Below are 15,502 nucleotides of genomic sequence, written 5' to 3' on the forward strand. Positions count from 1 at the left end.
TGATCAACTCTGTTTAATAACTCCAACTCTGAACACCATTTATATCGGAATGTGTTAAAATTACACTTTGGGAGTGAAAAACAACTCGGAAATATTTAACCCTGATATTTCAACTCTCCAGTTTTTGCTGTGTATGCAACTCAAGGACCATCCATCCATCCAGTATCCAACCTGCTACATCCTAACTACAGGGTCACGGAGGTCTGCTGGAGCCAGCGCCAGCTCACCGCATGGAGCGCACACACACACCAAGCACACACTAGGGACAATTTAAAATCACCAATGCACCTAACCTGCATGTCTTTGGACTGTGGGAGGAAACCGGAGTAACCGGAGGAAACTCACGCAGACACGGGGAGAATATGCAAACTCCACGCAGGGAGGACCTGGGAAGCAAACCTGGGTCTCCTAACTGTGAGGCAACTCAAGGACCAACTAAATGTAAATTAAACCAGAAAGTGAGGTCTCTTCCTCCTCTTAGAGTAGTTACCAAAATATTTTCCCAAGGTTGGAATGAGGTAAATGAGTAACAAACACCCCTCCAGAAAGTGGAGATAAACTGATGGGAAAGCCCATACATTCCTCCTATGCAGCAGTGCTAAGATCAATAGGACTATCCGATAAACAACCCTCTTAATGAAGTGGTATTCAGAATAATGGGAGAATCGACATGAGTCAGAAATTACTGGTGATGTTTGTTGATTGGCAGAGGTAACACAGTTCTGCATATTAAGAGTCATATGGTGTTAAGTATTAAATGAAGTAATGATAATTAGAAAAAGTATACTGTACAAGCAGATGAATTGTTTAATTGATTGCTCACTCCATGTTCTGAGACACTTGTGCATAACTCTGTGCAAATAAAGAAATGTTCTGCATTCTCATCTGTTCTTCGTGATTGCCTTCTTTGAAGTTAGAAGAAAGTTTTTTCCATGACAATGTAAACACTAAAACACATACATTGTAAGCTATAGTAAACCACTACCACATTGTATATTAACACAAATACACTACATATGGAATTCATAAGAGTAATGTTTACAAAATATACTGCAGTTTTGTCCCATATATTATATACTACTGCAATTCTGAGCAAATGGCTTGCAGTTGCTTCAATGAATGATTTAGAATAGCCTGGAACTCCATAGCAGGATGGCAGCCATGTCAATTCTGAATAATAGGATAAGAGATTGTCAATTGACACTGACATGCAGCATGTTAAAACAAACAAAATTGTCTCACTGCAAATGTAAAAGAGAAAAAAAGTGGTGCTAGTCCCATTGAGTTGGGAGTGAATGGTCTGAACTGAGACTAACATATTTATTAGCCATTCTGCATGACCAGATAGAGAAAAAGAATGTGGTGGGATGAAATGCCCAGAATAACTGATCTCAGTAGGGTAGATAATACCTTGTGAAAGTTAAATTTTCTCCTCACTCTTGAAGCCACTGTAACATGTCATGAAGATTTCTGTTGTGTTTTTCATGACAAAAATCTTAATATTGTGTTATAGCTTTCTGGGCCTGCCTGTTCTGAGAGACTCAATCAAAAAACAGAGTTTATATTATATTATGGTTTACTTTGTGTTGTGTTTTTTTTACTTATCTCTTCAACAATATGTTCAGCCAAAAAGCATGTTACTTTTGTTGACTTCAATATTTTGGATGAGAACAGATTCCTGGAAATGGATTCCTATTCTAATGTAATCACAGCAGTTACTGTATTTAAAAGTGTCTGTAATATGCGAATGGTTACCCTTTATTATTAGATATTTGTGCTCACATTATTACGTGAATGCATATGTTCAAAATGTATTTCATCTTTATAGTTCAAGGCTATGTTATACATGAATATTTTATAACCAGAAACTTTATGGAGACAGTGTGGTATAGCGCCTTAGCACTGCACCCAAGTAAAAAAGCATAACTATTTATAGCCAACATGTTCTCATGTAAATAGTTAAAACAGTGCTTTTTCCTTTGTTGTTGTTTTTTTTTTCCCTTTCTTTCGTTGCAACATCAGGGTGGGCGCACAAAATGCACTGAGAGCATCATCGGCATCTGAGGGTGGCGGTAAATGCGACGCTGACTGCTGGTCCCAGAATAAAGCCAACCTTAACCGGTACAAACCGGTTGCCTCAGCGGAGTAGCCGCCATGAAGTGGAGACAAGTGGAAAAAGGAGACACTCAATTTTTCTCTTTGTGATTAGAATTGTCCCACAATAGAGCCAAGAGAAGTCCACTTCCAACTGATAAAAACTCTCAGATTTCAATGGCTCCTCACAATACATAATTTCTTTTAGGTGCCTTCTTCATACAGGAAAAATAGTTGCCAGTGGTGGAAGGTCCATTTAACTTCATCAAGGAATGTTCACAAAAAGGTCTTGCACTACACAAAACATTCTCTTCAAGTTCCCATCCTGCACCAGTTATTATTTTGGCTGATGCCGTTATCCAAGGAAACATACAACATTTGAAATACATTTGGTTATATTTCATTTTTTTCACTAGTAGCACAGGTAGGTGAAGTGTCATGCTTATGGCCACACAGAGTAAGTAGCAGGATTTGAACCCACAAACTCTGGAATTGAAGTATTAAGCCTTAACCAATACCCCAAACTGCTTGGTTATATTGTTTAGTTTGTTACTTCTTGGGTTGCTCTATGAATATTATAATGTAGTGTCTTCGTTGGTGCAAAAGTATTTAATGGTGTCAAAGGGCAACATAAAGTCATTTAGAAAACATTCAAATAGCAAAAGCAACACTAGTTAAGATTTGGGGGTGAGGTGTGGTGGGATCAAATATAGGTATGATAAGAATTGTGATTTCTTCAAAATGATACTGTTTTTTCTTATTTGGAAGCCAAAGGGGAAGTTCTGTACATGTTAGTGTAAATTGTCTAAGTAGAACAGATTGTGGCAACCACAGTGGGTTAAGCCCGTTTTTAGAGGACAATTGACATAGCAGATGCCAGTGATTCCTTGATCCTTCACCAGGTGGGTGATTGTGTGTTTACATCAGCGACGCTTGGTGCAGAAATACTATCATTATGCATAAACACTGTTCTCCGCTGGCGGAGTTTATTATTAAGTGCCGACCCATCTACATACCAAGAGAGCATGCATCAATTCTGCTTGTCGCTGTATACATTCACTCAATGAACTCTACCAGGCCATTAGTGAACAACAAACAGTGCACCTGGATGGGTTCCTCATCACAGCAGGAGACTTCAGCCACACAGATTTAAAAGTTTTATTGCCCAAATTACACCAACATGTGGACTTTCCTACAAGAGGAGACAACTCACTGGATTTTGTGTATACAACCTGGGCCCCCCCCTCCCCCACCTAGGTCTGTCTGATCACAACACCATCATGCTGAGACCTGCATACAGACCCAGATTGAGAGCCATCAGACAAACTCAAAAGCAGGTACGTGTGTGGCCAGAGGGTGCCTCCAGTGCTCTGAGAGACTGTTTTAGCACTACAGACTGGGACATTTTCAAACAAGCAGCCACTTACAATGACCACACAGACATTGAGGAGTATACTGAGGTGGTTACAGCATACATTGCAAAATGTAGTGATGATGTCACCCATTACAATAATATCACTGTTGGTGTTAACCAGAAGCCATGGCTGACAGGAGAGATCCACAGGCTCCTGAGAATCCATGACACAGCCTTTATTGCCAGTGTCACTGCAAGACTAGCAACAGCCAGAGTCAACCTGTCATGTGGCATCAGGGAAGCAAAAAAGCAGTACAGCAAGAAAATATCTGGACACTTTAGCAACACCAGAGATGCACAGTCTCTCTGGCGTGGCATACAAACCCTCACTAATTACAAACCCCCACCACAGACCTGTGAAGGTGACATCACTCTGCTTAACTGCCTAAATGACTTCTTTGGGCGGTTCAAGACACAAAAGAGCTCACCAGCACAGAAAACCATTCTGCCCCGGGCGAGCAGGCCATATGTCTGGCCCCAGCCAGCATGAAGAGAACCCTCTTTAGGATCAACCCACGGAAGGCAGTTGGACCAGACAACATACCTGGTCGTGCTTTGAAGGATTGTGCTGAGGAGCTCAAGGATGTCCTTATTGACATCTTCAAGATCTCCCTGGACGAAGCTGTTGTTCCCACATGTTTTAAAGTCACAATCATAATTCCTGTTCCTAAGAATTCCATCCCATCTAGCTATAATGACTATCGGCCCGTAGCACTGACTTCCACCATCATGAAATGCTTTGAGCGGCTGGTTATGCAGAGCATTAAGTCCATTCTTCCCCCCTCCCATGACCCATTTCAGTTTACATATAGGTCAAACAGGTCCATAGAGGAGGGGCGGCACGGTGGCGCAGTGGTACCGCTGCTGCCTCGCAGTTAGGAGACCTGGGTTCACTTCCCGGGTCCTCCCTGCGTGCAGTTGGCATGTTCTCCCCGTGTCTGCGTGGGTTTCCTCCGGACACTCCGGTTTCCTCCCACAGTCCAAATTCATGCAGGTTAGGTGGATTGGTGATTCTAAATTGACCCTAGTGTGTGCTTGGTGTGTGGGTGTGTTTGTGTGTGTCCTGCGGTGGGTTGGCACCCTGCCCGGGATTTGTTCCCTGCCTTGTGCCCAGTGTTGGCTGGGATTGGCTCCAGCAGACCCCCGTGACCCTGTGTTCGGATTCAGTGGGTTGGAAAATGGATGGATGGAGGTCCATAGAGGATGCCATTTCTGCTGCTCTCCATCCAGCCCTCACCCAACTGGACTCAAAGAACTCCTACTGCATGTGCAAATGTTGTTCTTAGATTTTAGTTCAGCATTCAACACAATTATTCCCTAGTAGCTAATACAAAAACTCAGCCATTTGGGACTCAAGACCTCTCTCTGCAACTGGGTGTTGGACTTTCTTACAGGGAGGCCACAAAATGTGCGGGTCGGCAATAACACCTCTAAGACCATCACGTTGAGCACAGGGGCCCCACAAGGGTGTGTGCTCAGCCCTTTGCTCTTTACCCTGCTGACCCATGACTGTGTATCAATCTAAAGTTCCAATCACATTGTCAAGTTTACGAACGATACAACCGTGGTCAGCCTCATCAACAACAATGATGAAGCCAACTACAGGAATGAGGTGAGCCAACTGGTTCAGTGGTGTGAAGACAACAATCTCTTCCTGAAATACCAAAGAGATTGTGATCAATTTCAGGAGAGGTCATTCACATCACCCCCCATTGACCATCGACAGTGCAGCTGTGGAAAGGGTGAGTAGCACCAAGTTCCTGGGGACGTACATCTCCGAGGACCTCTCCTGGTTAGATAACACCACATCACTGGCCAATAAAGCTCATTCCCACCTCTCTACGCAAACTGAGGAGAACACAAGTTCCACACCCCATCATGTGCTTTTTCTACTGGGGCACAATCGAGAGCATCCTCACCAGCTGCATCTCTGTGTGGTATGGAAGCTGCACTGCCTCCTGTTGGAAGTCCCTGAAACGCATAGTGGATGCGGCCAGTAATATCATTGGTGCCCCACTGCCCTCCCTCAAGGACATTTTCCACATCCGTCTCACCTGTAGAGCCATCAGCATTGCTGGTGACTCCTCCCACCCCTTTCACTCAATTTTTAGCCTCCTCCCCTCAGGGAAAAGGTAGCCTCCGGGCCCACTCCACAAGACTGTCTAACAGCTTCATCCACCAAGCTGTCAGGATGCTGAACTCTGTCCACTACCTTCCCCACCTGCCCCTTGCCCCTGGACTGTAACAAGAGTAACTATCTACCAAGTGCCCTACTTCAGCTGGTATTATACTGTACAAAGACTCAATATTACTGTTTGTCTTTTTGTACATCTCATAAACTACTCTATAATGTATATATTTTTTCTTATTGTAATTGGCTTTTGCACTAATGACTATTGCACATTGTACACAGGTCTACTTACACGTTCTAATGTTATTTATCTTATAAGTTATACTTTTTATATTTTATTGTACTACGAAGATGAGAGAGAAACAGTATTTCGATTCTCCTGTATGTTCTGCACATATAGTGAATTGACAATAAAAGGCTATTTGATTTATTTGATTTGATTGATTGATTTTCTGAAACTCATTGGTACAATGTTGATTAAATTTGAATGCTATACATTGTTTAATTTAATGCTTTGTATGTATTTGTATTACTTTTGCCAAGAATGCCCTTCTTGGTATTTTTTTCAGGTTTCAGTAAAATAATATAACATTTTGGAGCGAATATACAGAAAAGCAATCCAAAACTAGAAGCAAGAATGGCAAATATTTCCACTGCAACAGTGTATTTGCCAGGTGAGCTGACATATGCCGGAATAAATGCCAACCACACAGAACAAAAGATGAGCATGCTGAATGTTATGTACTTGGCTTCATTAAAGTTACCAGGGAGTTTTCTTGCCAGAAAAGCCAGAACAAAACACATGCAAGCAAGAACTCCAATGTAGCCCAAGACACACCAAAAGGCCAAAGCAGAACCCACATGACATTCCAGTATTATTTTAGAATTGTTGTATTTGGTATTTTTGACAGGGAAAGGGGGCATAGAAATCAACCAAATTGCACAAATAACGATCTGAATAAAAGTACAGCAGAAAATCATGATTCTTTGCTGTAAAGGCCCAAACCATTTCATGATGGTGCTTCCAGGTTGTGTGGCTTTGAGAGCCATTAACACAACAACTGTTTTTCCAAGAATACAGGATATACATAATGAGAAGGTAACACTAAACACTGTGTGCCTAAACATGCAAGACCAATCAGCAGGCTCGCCAATGAATGCAATGGAGCACAGAAAGCAGAGGGCCAGTGAAATAAGAATGAAAAAACTGAGTTCAGAATTGTTCACCCGGACAATCGGGGTACTTTTATAATAATGGAATATGCCAAGGACCCCAAATGTAAGGCAAGCACCAAATAAAGCGATCACAGTTAATGAAGCTCCGATTTCATCATAAGCAAGAAATTCAATCTCTTTTGGTATGCATTCTGTTCTTTCAGCATTGGACCAGAAATCTGAAGGACACTGAGTACATTCTACCGAATCTGAAAAAGAAAGTGTAAATAAAAACAAATAGCAGTTAAAACATGGTGATACTTCAAAGGCACTTGAGCATTTGTGAAAGAAAATGTGAATGTGCTTAGGTTTACAAATACCCTTTTAAAAAAGGATCTAATGAGATAAACTTAATGATATGCATCAAATCATAATAAAATATGTATGACTGGCAGGGCATCAGGAATAACACCATACCTGTTTGATTACTAGTTTCGCCGTCAGTACATGGTAAGCAATCAAAACAACACAGAGGTTGTCCTCTGCGAACTCCTTTCCTTGTACCAGGGTGGCAGCTTTCAGAACATACTGATGTTGGCACCTTAAAATAAATATTAAAAATGATCTATCATGCTGTTAAAATTGGTTTTATGTATTTCTATACCTTTTCATTCCTTTTAATGCTAAAAAGTTCACAGCTTGCCTTAGTTTGATGGTTTGTCCAGATGATTGCATTTTCGTGAATCCATAGCTCATTTCCAGCACCATTAGATGTATCATAGCGTCCAACTGTGACAAATTTAATATTTCCATCTAAACCTTTTTGCCAGTTTATGATATCATATGATGCAATAGGGTCACCACTTTGATCAAAGCTGATTATTTCTTCCATGATGGTGAAAGAAACATTTTGAATATACTGTTGCAGCTTAAATAAAAAAGTATATAGTACTCATAGTACAGGTAGTAATTGTTACATTTTTGTACATTTTGTACATTTGTACATTTTTGACACTTTAAAGTTCCTTAGAGGTAGTAAATGACTACTGCTGGAACATAATGGGTCTGTAGAATGTAATTAAATTTAGTGCAGATTTCATTTGTTTTATCTTTATATATGAAATCCAATGTCTGTCTGTCTGTCTGTCTGTCTGTATGTATGTATGTATGTCTGTCTGTCCACTTTTCACGAGAGAACTACATAACAGATTCAGATTTGTTTTTTTTCTATACTTTGCTTGAACATTCCAGTTGATATTGTGACCCCTCATTATGCTATGTATCATAGTTTGCTTGCAGTACTGATTTATTTGTGCGAATCCGAGAGACACGCAGCAGGCTGAGGGGAGAAAGGGGCGAGGCCCTCCTCACTCACACTCCAGGGTTGGGGTGTTCCTTACATCCACTTAGCTAGCAAACAAGAGAACTACTTAACAGATTAAGATCAGGTTTTTTTCTATAATTTGCTTGAACATTCCGGCTGATTTTGCGACTTCTCTCATTGCGCTAAGAATCATAGTTCACTTGCAGGAGCGATATATTTGCACTAATCCGAGACAGAGGCTGCGGGCCGAGAGGAGGGGGAAGCATGACGTAAGGAGTAGGGAGCCGGGCAAGAGCCCTCCTCACTGTACTGTTTCACTACTATGTGGGTGGAGCTGAGGGGATGGTTAGTATATAATATGTAAAGTTGTGCAGTACGTAGAGCACCCTAATTACTGTCTATAGAAATGTGATGGCATTGAATTCAAGAATATCTTGCTTTATTCTATTATAACTCAGCTGTTATATATTTAACTCTTATTATTTATACTGAATCCATCAATAAATGTCAATCAGAAAAATTTCACATACTGTGTTGAGTTTTGTTTCTGCCTGCAATACTGGTGCTGAACATGTTGTGCTGCCATTCACATTTTACACTCAGACAAATTCCGTGCATAATTTATAAACTGTTTTTTTTTTTTGTTTTTTGGATTCAAGTCAGAGAATTTGCAGGTTATTTTGCAAAGACCCAATATTTCTTTATTAATATTATTATTACTATTATTATTACAATACAATCTAAAATTCACAAACCTAAGGTCAAAGATTTGCTGGAGTCTATTATTATTTATTTAGCAGACACCTTTTGTGGAGGTGACTTAGAATAACAGGACAAATTAGAGCTGTAAACATATATGTTTTTACATTTGGAGGACAAGTAGTTAAATGAGTCACATGGTAAGTCAGAGGAAGATACTGAACTTGCAGCTTTTGTGTATTCATGATAGACAGTCTTGTGGTGGTGTTTGCTGTGCAAGATGTTAAAATAGTTAATTGCCTAATATAATAATACATGATTAGCAGTGTAACTTTGAAATTGTAACTTTAAAAATTGATTTATAAAATATATTATTAATCAAAATTATTTTCCTAACACTGCTCAGATAATAAAGCACACAGAATAAATAATACAAGTGTATATGTTTCTGGTAATTATTTTAATAACAACACAACTACTTAAAGTTGGTATAATAAGAAAAAAGATAATCAAAACAAAGTAACCAGTCAATACTGCCACATTTACGACTATCAGACTACTGTAAAAATTTACTGCACAATGATTTGGCTGAAAAAAGATTTTACCTGCCATGGGCTGATGTTGGTGATATCTGCACACGAGGAATTTTCAAAGGGTCCTTTGCCAGCTTCACAGCTAAGCAGATTATGTAATGAGTGAGCGACTGCATATACTGCTTTATAAACATTATAAGAAACTCTAGTGTTGGACATATCCAAGTAAGTAGAGTATTTTTCTTCTAAGGACTCATGACCAGAACAAAAGGGAAGCATTTTTCCAGATTCATCACTTACATTTAATGGATAGAATGAACAACCAAACATTGTACTCCAAAACTCTTTGACAAGAGAGTTATTAGGGTTGAGTGTTGGATTAACTTGAAGGAGAAAATCCTTTAAACCTGGGATTTCTCCCCTGCGAATGGCAAACCCTATTATACCACCAAGCGATGGATAGAATTCCCCTGGTGAAAACAAGGAAGCTGTCACCCAAGCCTCACTTGCAATCCATTGAATGCCAGTGATATTTTGATATGCATACTCAGAAAATAAAGGGTAGAGTTCGCCTTCTCCAGCAAATGATATGACAACTTTTGCAGTGGACTTCTTAATTACATCTACAATTTCAAGAATTCTTTTTCTGTTGTAGACTTTAGGAATGATTTCATAGTATGCCACGCATACTCCAATTTTTCTAAACTCTTCAAATAGACCTTGAAATGCATATCTGCCGTAATCATCGTCTTCAGAAACTGCTGCCACCCATTTCCAGCCAAAGTATTTAACAAGTTTCGCAATTGCTTTTACTTGATGATCGTCACTGGGAACCACCCTAAAAAATGTTGGAAATTCTTGTCTGTTGCTAAAGCAAGAGCATGTTGAAAGATAACTTATCTGAAAATCAAAAATCCAAATTATTCACGAAAGTAATATTCTTAAAGCTTTTCAACGTATTTTACTGACACTACTTTAATCTTAAGAACAACTTTGTTACTTTATCATGTTTTTTAATAGCTTAAATTGACAGACCCCAAAAATGTATGTTATCTGAAAATGATTTGAAGTTCTGTTCCTCTGATCAATTTCCTAAGGGCAAATATCTCATTTAACATAATTCTGCAGTGGCTTCAACTGCTGATTATGGCAATACTAACAGTGAAACGTTCTTTGTACAGAACATGTATACTGTGTCATTTTACATGATCAAGTCACTTCACATTCATACTTCATAATGAGAGCAAAACAGAACCCTCAGAGATAACACAAACAAAAAGTATCTAGCGGAAGATATAAAATTTAAGTTCACAGAATTGTGATTTAAACAGATTAGCAACCATTCTACCAATTTTGTTTTTTTTTTATTAATTAATTCTTTGTTCAGCCCTATTTTTAAAATAGATACATAGCAAAATATATAACACTCAGCTCAATCAAGTGTGAATAGATTATCTCTTGGCAACACTGGCACAAGGTAGAAAATGGCTGTGAACAGGATCCCACTCCATCACAGAGCCCACTTATGCACACACTCACCCAAGTGTTAGTTCAGAATTGCCAATTAACCTAACCTGCATATCTTTGGTGATATGAACGAGAAAACCAAACAGACATGGTGAAAATATGCAACATCCATACCAACAATAACTGTGCTGCTTGTCCAAAAGAAAAAGAAAAGAAAAAAAATCTGACAGACTGCCTGACAGCTTGTCATTCAAAGGTCCTTGTAGCTAAAGTATAAATAAAATGTGTGAAGCATATGCACCAGATTACCAGATTTAAATAGCTGGAGTTTAACTGACTTTTAATACCCCATTAAAATGAAATAAATGAATACATACCATTGGTATTTTGAATGGCTGCAGTAGTCTTGACACCACTGCTGACTGCGATGATCCAGAATCTCCAATAATCATTTTTAATGATGAATGTACAGAACACATTTTACTTGAAGATTCCTTTGGTTCATTAAATATGGATAGGGTGGCCCTTAATGCAGCCACATGTGTAGCACAAGAATCATGAATTTTGTAGCCCAGCTGCACCTTTGGAAGTAAAATTGGATTTGCATTAACGTCTTTTATTGCCAGTCTCATTGTCTGAGCCCAACGAAAGGATCTGGTGTCAAAGCTGGAAGAATAAGCAATAACAATACCATTGCCCAGTTATAAAGGTTTGTGTCTCCTCATAATCTTAATATAGAATGCATCACAACACTAAAAGAGCCACAAAACTTAGCTCAGAATACTATATTAATTTTCAATAAAAATGCTTATTTTTTATTGTTTATTCCCTGTTTACATTGGAAATGGTGAATTTATTTGGATTGAAACAGCCTACAGGTTTTATATTGAATATCACATTGTCATTTGTAACCACTGTATAAAAGTCACATTTATTTACCTTAAAATAATACTCAAAATATGTGAAAGAAGCTTATTAAAACAGTTAAATAACAAAAAGTTGTACTTAAAATGCAAAGTTTTTCTTCATAAATGAGAAGAAGAAAAAAAAATCCTTTGTCTAAAATCAAGTGGAATAAGGTTATTGCTTAGCTGTAATAATACAGTATGATAGTATTATAATAGCTTTTAGTTCTAAAGTTTTATTGTTTTATATATACTGTAGGTAAGTAAGGCTTTACAATATACTGCTTACCCATGACATCTTGGAGTTGCCGGTTTGTATGTTAAGTTCTGATCTGGTTCAGCTATCCTGTAATGCATGGGGAACAGCCCACCAATAACAATGTCTCCATCAGCAAAAAATCCTGGCAGATCAGAGAGGTCCTGGTGTACACAAGCATTTTCTGTGTTTTCAACAGAAAGCAGTGGTGATGTAAAGCCAAACAGAATCCACACAAAAAGAAAATGCATTACCATAGCCTCAACTGATGCATATTGCTTTGGACTTCTGCTTTTATTTGCTAACAATCCCAATTCATGTCATCCAAACAATCTGATATTTCACCCTTGAATAGACAGTTGAAAAAAAAAACAAAGTTTCTCACTGTATTGCTTATGTAAGTTATGCAATCCCCATAGGTTATTTCGATAAATTCCTAAAATGAGCAAAAAAGTCTGTTTTAAGAAAGAAAAGCATATTTTTGTAATATTGTTTTTGAATAGTAATATTTCAAATGTCATCCACTTAAGAACATATAAAAACATGAATAATATGCTTTCTTTAATGTACTTAGTCAAACAAAGCCCTATTAGAATAAGCAAGTGTGTAAAACTAATAAATGATTGAATCAACTTAGGAGGTAATTAGACATTGTAACTAATAATGGAAGCCCTGCTAACATATACTACACATTAGAGTTGAAATATTACCACATATATAATAATTGAAAATTATTGCCCTTTATATTGTAAATATGATTATTAATTTTGCCCTAAAGTTACTTGGACTTAGTGCTGTTTGTTTTGCCTTCATTCACATACTGGGCTATGTGGTTGGATTTTAGATTGTTGTAAATGTTTCAGTGCTTTCCTGCATTTACACAGAATGCTTTTTTGATCAACTTCATTGCTTCTAACAGCAATATAATTCCAAATTACAGACAATTCCCTTCAATTTCGTACTAAAATGTCAAAAAGGCATTGAGTGATATAAGTTCAACATTATTTATACTTCTTAGTCTTTCTGAAGGCTGTTGGAAATAAAACAGAAAGAAATCCTGGCCTTTTAAAAGATGTTGTTAGGGATCAGACTCCTAAAATTGCAGTTAACACAAGTCGCCTTTATGTGAGTACCTGTGATTCGCCAATACATTTGCACTTAGTAAATGTATCAGTGATTGGTTACAGCAATCTATTTGCTGTTTATAGCCTGGGAAAGCTCAGTCTTTGACAGAGAGGGAGCACTAAATGGAATGCTACAATCATTTCTTTTCACGGAATGTTTGTGGGAGCTGATAATGGTGAGAAGGAACAATAAAATGACAGAAGGAGTAAAGAGGGAGAGAGAGTGAAAATTCTGAGGCAACAGCAACAGAAATATAGTGTGTATTTTGTGTAAAGGTTACTGCAGCAGACAAGCTCATGTTAGCAGAAACAAATGTACTCTACATAAATTTATATATTTATGTGGCCACCAGGGGGTGATCCAGCTTCCCAAACACCCAATATAAACAGGCTCTGGACACAAGTCTGCTACAAACAGACGTTATTCATGGGAAGCTCTTCAGTAAGCATTTCCCACACCACAGCCACAGTTACAAAGAACACAGTGACAATAAAGCACTCTGCAACTCTCTGCCTTCTTCTCTCAACTCTCTGCCTCCCCTGCTCCTCAGAGCAAGCTTCATCCTCATCCTCCCGACTCTGGCTCCTCGAGTGAAGGCAGGCAGCTCCTTTTATGTAATCCCCAGAAGTATTTCCAATGTTCCAAAGGTTTGGTCCTGAAGCTCTTCCTGGTAAGACTGGAGCCCCATGAATTAGGGCTCGCTAGTCCTATCTGTGTCCCCTGATGGCACCCACAGAACCCAGCAGGGCTGAGCCAAAGGACTCCAGTTCCCATGATACCCTGTGAGAATCCATAGTACTGTCACAAGCCAGGGTGGCTGCCATTTCATGATCCAGGATAGGTAACACCCTGTGCAGGCTGTCTCCCCCTGTCTTTCCACACTGAGTGTGTCCCAGCCAGATAAGGTTCCAGGCCATCCCTCACAATACAGTGGTGTGAAAAACTATTTGCCCCCTTCCTGATTTCTTATTCTTTTGCATGTTTGTCACACAAAATGTTTCTGATCATCAAACACATTTAACCATTAGTCAAATATAACACAAGTAAACACAAAATGCAGTTTTTAAATGATGGTTTTTATTATTTAGGGAGAAAAAAAATCCAAACCTACATGGCCCTGTGTGAAAAAGTAATTGCCCCCTTGTTAAAAAATAACCTAACTGTGGTGTATCACACCTGAGTTCAATTTCCGTAGCCACCCCCAGGCCTGATTACTGCCACACCTGTTTCAATCAAGAAATCACTTAAATAGGAGCTGCCTGACACAGAGAAGTAGACCAAAAGCACCTCAAAAGCTAGACATCATGCCAAGATCCAAAGAAATTCAGGAACAAATGAGAACAGAAGTAATTGAGATCTATCAGTCTGGTAAAGGTTATAAAGCCATTTCTAAAGCTTTGGGACTCCAGCGAACCACAGTGAGAGCCATTATCCACAAATGGCAAAAACATGGAACAGTGGTGAACCTTCCCAGGAGTGGCCGGCCGACCAAAATTACCCCAAGAGCGCAGAGACGACTCATCCGAGAGGTCACAAAAGACCCCAGGACAACGTCTAAAGAACTGCAGGCCTCACTTGCCTCAATTAAGGTCAGTGTTCACGACTCCACCATAAGAAAGAGACTGGGCAAAAACGGCCTGCATGGCAGATTTCCAAGACGCAAACCACTGTTAAGCAAAAAGAACATTAGGGCTCGTCTCAATTTTGCTAAGAAACATCTCAATGATTGCCAAGACTTTTGGGAAAATACCTTGTGGACTGATGAGTCAAAAGTTGAACTTTTTGGAAGGCAAATGTCCCGTTACATCTGGCGTAAAAGGAACACAGCATTTCAGAAAAAGAACATCATACCAACAGTAAAATATGGTGGTGGTAGTGTGATGGTCTGGGGTTGTTTTGCTGCTTCAGGACCTGGAAGGCTTGCTGTGATAGATGGAACCATGAATTCTACTGTCTACCAAAAAATCCTGAAGGAGAATGTCCGGCCATCTGTTCGTCAACTCAAGCTGAAGCGATCTTGGGTGCTGCAACAGGACAATGACCCAAAACACACCAGCAAATCCACCTCTGAATGGCTGAAGAAAAACAAAATGAAGACTTTGGAGTGGCCTAGTCAAAGTCCTGACCTGAATCCAATTGAGATGCTATGGCATGACCTTAGAAAGGTGGTTCATGCTAGAAAACCCTCAAATAAAGCTGAATTACAACAATTTTGCAAAGATGAGTGGGCCAAAATTCCTCCAGAGCGCTGTAAAAGACTCATTGCAAGTTATCGCAAACGCTTGATTGCAGTTATTGCTGCTAAGGGTGGCCCAACCAGTTATTAGGTTCAGGGGGCAATTACTTTTTCACACAGGGCCATGTAGGTTTGGATTTTTTTTTCTCCCCAAATAATAAAA

At 39.1% G+C, this 15,502-nt stretch overlaps 1 protein-coding gene across 1 annotated transcript; it reads right to left on the reverse strand.

The window, feature by feature from the left end:
- Positions 1–5,024: 5,024 nt before the first annotated feature.
- LOC114669567 (extracellular calcium-sensing receptor-like) lies at positions 5,025–12,235 on the reverse strand. The gene is made up of 7 exons (XM_051922532.1): positions 12,012–12,235; positions 11,195–11,483; positions 9,423–10,250; positions 7,498–7,722; positions 7,272–7,395; positions 6,153–7,063; positions 5,025–5,162 (listed from the first exon to the last, which is right to left on the reverse strand). Exons 1-7 carry the CDS (start codon positions 12,233–12,235, stop codon positions 5,025–5,027), a joined length of 2,739 nt encoding a protein of 912 aa, XP_051778492.1.
- Between the last annotated feature and the right edge of the window lie 3,267 nt (positions 12,236–15,502).

Source organism: Erpetoichthys calabaricus, chromosome 2 (genome assembly GCF_900747795.2).
Source record: "Erpetoichthys calabaricus chromosome 2, fErpCal1.3, whole genome shotgun sequence".
NCBI lineage: Eukaryota > Metazoa > Chordata > Cladistia > Polypteriformes > Polypteridae > Erpetoichthys > Erpetoichthys calabaricus.

Bases quoted from the DNA above. Each gene is read 5' to 3' on its own strand.
- LOC114669567 (XM_051922532.1), bottom strand. From the start codon at position 12,235: ATGGTAATGCATTTTCTTTTTGTGTGGATTCTGTTTGGCTTTACATCA. The intron at 10,251-11,194 runs GTATGTATTCAT...TTTGATTTTCAG, and splicing joins AGCCATTCAAAATACCAATG to ATAAGTTATCTTTCAACATG. The intron at 7,064-7,271 runs GTATGGTGTTAT...TTTCTTTTTCAG, and splicing joins CGAAACTAGTAATCAAACAG to ATTCGGTAGAATGTACTCAG.